Genomic DNA, 4,956 nt, shown 5'->3' with positions numbered 1-4,956 from the left:
AAACATTTATTAAGCACCTACTATGTGCCAGGCATTGTGCTAAGCACTGGGGATACAAAAAGAGGCCAAAGAGGACCATCAAGGAACTCTTGATCTAAGGGGAGATGACATGCAAAGATATGCACAAAGCAAACTATATACAAGATAAATAGGAAATAACAGAGGGAAAGCACTGGAATTAAGAAGGGTTAGTTTTTAGTTGGATTTTAGTTGAAACTTAAAAGAATCCAGGGAGGCCAGTTGTCAAAGAGGAGGAGGGAAAGCATTCTAGGTATAGGGGACAGCCAAAGAGAAAGATTATATTTGTAAAGTGCTTAGCACAGTACCTGGCACATGATAGGAGCTAGCTAGCTAGCTAGTAGTAGTAGTAGCAGTAAGTAGCTCAGGGTCCAGAGTAGTAGACTATAGTCAGCACTAAATGTTTGTTGAATTAAATTGAACAGAATCATTGAGTGCAAGAATGGAATTATGGGAACTTTAGAGGTGATCTGCAGGAGTCAACTGGCCCTTATTCTTAGTTGTTGCTGAGTTTGTCCAACTCTTCATGACCTCATTTGGGGTTTTCTTGGCAAAGATACTGGAGTGGTTTGCCCTTTCCTTCTCATTTTACAGATGAGGAAGTTGAGACAAACAGGGTTAAGTGACTTGCCCAGGATCATACAGGTAAATGTCTGTGGCTGGATTTGAACTCAGGTCCTCCTGACTCCAGGCCCAGCACTCTATCCACTGCACCACCTAGCTACCCCAATTTTATAACTGGAGAAACTGGTTAAATGACTTGTCTAAGGTCACACCGATGTTTTGTGACATAGCTGAGAGAATTCCCAAACAAGATAGTACCACCAGAATCCAGCTGCTTAGTTTGGCAATCTCCACGAAAAGCCTCTCTCACATCATGCCTTATCCATCCCTGCACGTGATTTGGAACTTGATCCTGTGGGATGGGGGTGAGGTTGTAGGTGCACAGTCCAGCCTTCCCCTCACCCAGAGACTGAAGCTGCGGGGTCTTGATCTCCAGTCTTGTTTCGCCCTGGCGGGGTTCCGGGGAGTCCCGTGAGGGTCAGCGAGAGGCAGCCCTGCCCAGGGGCTGTGCGCCTGGGCTTTCTTCCTTTCCGGCCGGGAGAGGGGCGTCACTGCCCCCCTAGAGAGGTGGGTGTGGGAGGCGTGGACCCGAGCCTGGCTCACAGTGGGATGGGGGAGGGGCGGGGCTGCTGTGACGTCGGCACCGGCATTGAGACTCCCACAATGCCGGTAAGCACCAGAACCCTGGGCGGCGCCAGACTCTGCAGGTGAACAAAAGGGCTTGGGGAGGGTTGGGGAGGGTTTGGGGAGGAGGAGCTGCCCAGCCGATGGATCAGGGCACGGGGCACCGCTCTGGGAGGACACTGAACAGTCACAGCATTCCCGGGGAGCATGATGAAAACTCGACACTCGTAGGAGGGCTCTGGGATAGGGAGGGGACTTTCCAGAGCTCGGCCCAGGTCTCCTACACACTTTTTGGGGGTAAGGATGGTTCAAGAGACTATGCCCCCCTCTCTCTTCCAACATTCAGCCTTTCCCCAAATTCAATTTAGTTTCATTCTGTCAAGGCGGTAGTGTTACTTATGCTGTGTTGTCACCAGGACCCAAGGAGGGAGGAGGAGATGGGCCCGGGATGGCTCTGGGACAAAGAGGCAGGAAATACCCATGAGTGAGCTCCCTGTCCCCACCTGGAAGATTCCAATTGGCCTGCATAATGTTCCCCTCGAGAAGCCCAAATACTGAAGTCCAGGAAAGATAATAATTCTCACACAAGTGCACAGGCACACACAGAGCACTTTGAAGATGACAAAGTGCAGGGTTCCTACCAGCAAACCCTTAAAGTAGATAGTATAGGCATTATTCCCTACCTACTGTTTTTTGCATATTGAGTAATTGGGGTTGAGAGGTTAAGGGTCACACAGCTAGTTATGTTGGAGCTGGGAATCAAGCCAGACCTTCTTGATGACTGCACATTCAGCACTCTTCCCAGTGATGATTCCTAACACAACCATGGGGAGACATCCCTTTCTTCCAGGGGGATACTAGATACCTGTATTAGAGACTTCCTTCTGGTGTATCAAGGCATCAGGGAGGCCTGGATTGGTTAACTAGCTGTAGACATTATGCAGGTGAGTCACCTGAACCATCTTGCCTCCATTCCTCCACTGGAGAGTGTGTGAGAGAGAGACAGACAGACAGACAGAGACAGAGAGATAGAGACAGAGACAGAGATAGATAGAGACAGAGACAGAGGCAGACAGAGAGAGAAGCACAGGACTCTTCTCCTGGGCAATGAGAGTGTCCCTCCTTGGTAAATTAGTGAGGGAATTAGAATAGTAAGTGAAACAAGACGGATAGAGGTCTCCTTTCCCTCTACCTCGCAGGCAAAACCCCAGCCAGTACTCTGGCTTCGTTTCCTGTGGGGACGTTCCCTACCCTTAGCTACCCAGGACCCTGAGAATACCAAGGTGCCCTGTCCTCTCCAATCCCACCTCTCTCCCACAGGGAAGCTGTCCCAGTCCCTCTGCCCAGGGCGTGGGAGAGGCTGTCAGACATCCCCCTGCCCTTGTGATCATCTGGTGGCCCCTCGGTGGTGGTCAGGACCCGGAACTGAACATCCATCCATCTATCCCTCCAGGCCCCACACACCATCACCAGCTGTTGAGTCCAAGAGAGTCCTGGACGTTGCCTGCTCAGTCCAAGTAGGGTCAGGACCACCCCTGGCCCAGGTGCAGCTGAGTCAGACAACAAGACCCTGAAACCACAGGCCAGGCCAGGCCTACACAACTGGCCACCAGCACCCAGATTTAAAGAAACTTGATTCACTAAGAAGACTGGAAACCATTCCCCTCACCCCCAGGGGCACAAATATTTAATGTATTAACAGGAAAGTCAAATCCCCTCAGCCTGAGACTTCACCCTTGAGGCAGCTCCTTGTGTAGTTCCAAACCTCTTTGTCCAAGAGCTTCACTACAAAAAAAAAAAAAAATTTCCCTCCTCCTCTTCCCCCTTGGAGGATCAGGTCCATCTCTGTGTCTGCCCATGAGTGTGGGCCCCCAGCCCCTAGGAAATGGACATCAGTATCCAGAACATCCTGAGCTTTTGCTTTGGACGCTTTCTAGGGTCCAAGAACAGCCAGCCTTTCCTGGCCAAGATTGAAGGCCCTCTGCTGCAGATCATGGGCCGCCCCTCATCAGAGGCAGAAGATGCCCTTCTGGAGAATGAAATCCTCCCAGACAGCATGCCATGCTTCCTAGAGGGAGACAATACGAGCAGCACAGACACAGAACAGAATCCTTGGGATGTGGTATTATCCCCTGATGGGGAGGGATCCACAGGGGTCGTGGACAGAAGCAAGCTGCTGTGGGAGTCCAGCCTAACTCCCATCCCTGAGGCCTTGGGGGCCCCAAGCACAGAGCACCCTGCTAGCTGTAACTGTGGACAGCTGGGCCCCATAGCGCTCTTCTCTCTCCCGGAGGCCACAGAGTCTGTGACACACAACTCCTCCCAGGGTCTGTTGTCTGCCCACCACAGACAAAATGATTGGAGGATGGACACAGAAGAGAGGAAAGACATTGCTGAGCTGATGAGTTCCTTCTCACTGAGGCCTGACTCTGCCAGACAGCTGTGGCCTAAGACTCGTGTGTGCCAGGCATATTACGGAGCTACCGAGGCAGGCCGGCCCACATCAGGATACTGGGGCCCTCCTCAGCCTTTCAGTCACACAGACCCTGGTGAAGCAAGGGTCCTGCAGCCACCGCAGCTAGACCTGGGTCCCACACAAGAGTGTGCTAGCCTGAAGCCTTATTGTGAATGGTCAGACCCACAGGCACTCACAGACATGAACATACACATAGAAAAGCCATCTCAAGCACATCAGCATGAGCACGTACATAAAAAAAAACATTTTCGCATGAAAACAGACACAGACCTTTTAATTCCCAGCATCCAACCTTTTAATCCCCCTCAAAATTTTCTGTCCTACGGTAATACCCTGGGGATGGACTGAAGGATCCTGTGGGGGTCAGGGGAATGCTTCCTGGGATTTGGAAAACAAACAAGTGTCCAATAAAAGCTAAAAGACCCCCTGTCAGTTCTGTATCACTGACCTCTTTCTGTTTCATAGCCTTGGCATAGGAGCTTTGCATCTAGGGAGAGGGCACAGTTCTGGCTGGTTCCCAGGGGGTGGACATTCTTGGATTTTCAGCATGGCGCTGCCTCTGTCCCAGATGAGACTAACCTAGGTGGTCCTGATGTGAACTTCACAGATGGAGCTTATAGATTCAGAGATAGAAAGGATCTCAGATGCCATCTATTCCCAACACCCCCCAACCCATGACCAGGAAGAAGAATCGATTTACCCAAGGTCACTCAGAGAGTGAGGGTCAGAGGTATAATTTGAACTCAGGTTCTCAGACTCTGGAGTAAGGTGTTTTTGTTTTTGTTTTTTGGTTAGGCAGTGGGGTTAAGTGACTTGCCCAGGGTCACACAGCTAGTAAATGTTATGTGTCTGAGGCAGGATTTGAACTCAGGTCCTTCTGAATCCAGGGCTGGGGCTCTATCCATTGCTTTTTTTTTTTTTAACTGTAACACACCACCTTCCTATTCTTTTGTCCCCCTTCACAGAAAGGCTCTACCCCCCGTGAAATTTCAGAGCACTTTTGATGACTCCTTCCTAGGGTTAGCACCCAAACACCAATTCTACAAGGGTTCCCCCAAACTTTAACCTTCCCCAAAGTATCAGAACATCTAGGACATTTCCCCTGGAATATCAGAGCCCCCTAAAACTCCTTCCACCCATTTATCAGGAACAGTTTGGGAGCTGCTGAGTTGTATCCTCTGTGGGGCAGAAAGCTCAGTTTAGCCCCCTGCTCCTCGACGGAGTCTCCAGCCTTGGCCCTGTGGCCTAGAAGGGTCACACAGTCCTAGGATTTA

General features: G+C 50.7%; 1 protein-coding gene across 1 annotated transcript; it reads left to right on the top strand.

The window, feature by feature from the left end:
• Positions 1-1,263: 1,263 nt before the first annotated feature.
• Positions 1,264-4,049, top strand: LOC114046641. Its single transcript, XM_027867028.1, has 2 exons — positions 1,264-1,289; positions 3,144-4,049. Exon 2 carries the CDS (start codon positions 3,200-3,202, stop codon positions 4,028-4,030), a length of 831 nt encoding a protein of 276 aa, XP_027722829.1. The 5' UTR covers positions 1,264-1,289; positions 3,144-3,199; the 3' UTR covers positions 4,031-4,049.
• Positions 4,050-4,956: the final 907 nt, after the last annotated feature.

The sequence above is a fragment of the Vombatus ursinus genome, unplaced genomic scaffold (assembly GCF_900497805.2).
Source record: "Vombatus ursinus unplaced genomic scaffold, bare-nosed wombat genome assembly UNPS02014785.1, whole genome shotgun sequence".
Lineage (NCBI taxonomy): Eukaryota > Metazoa > Chordata > Mammalia > Diprotodontia > Vombatidae > Vombatus > Vombatus ursinus.
Note: the sequence above shows the minus strand (reverse complement) of the source record. Positions and strands in the feature narration are given on the sequence as shown.

Bases quoted from the DNA above. Each gene is read 5' to 3' on its own strand.
- LOC114046641 (XM_027867028.1), top strand. From the start codon at position 3,200: ATGGGCCGCCCCTCATCAGAGGCAGAAGATGCCCTTCTGGAGAATGAA.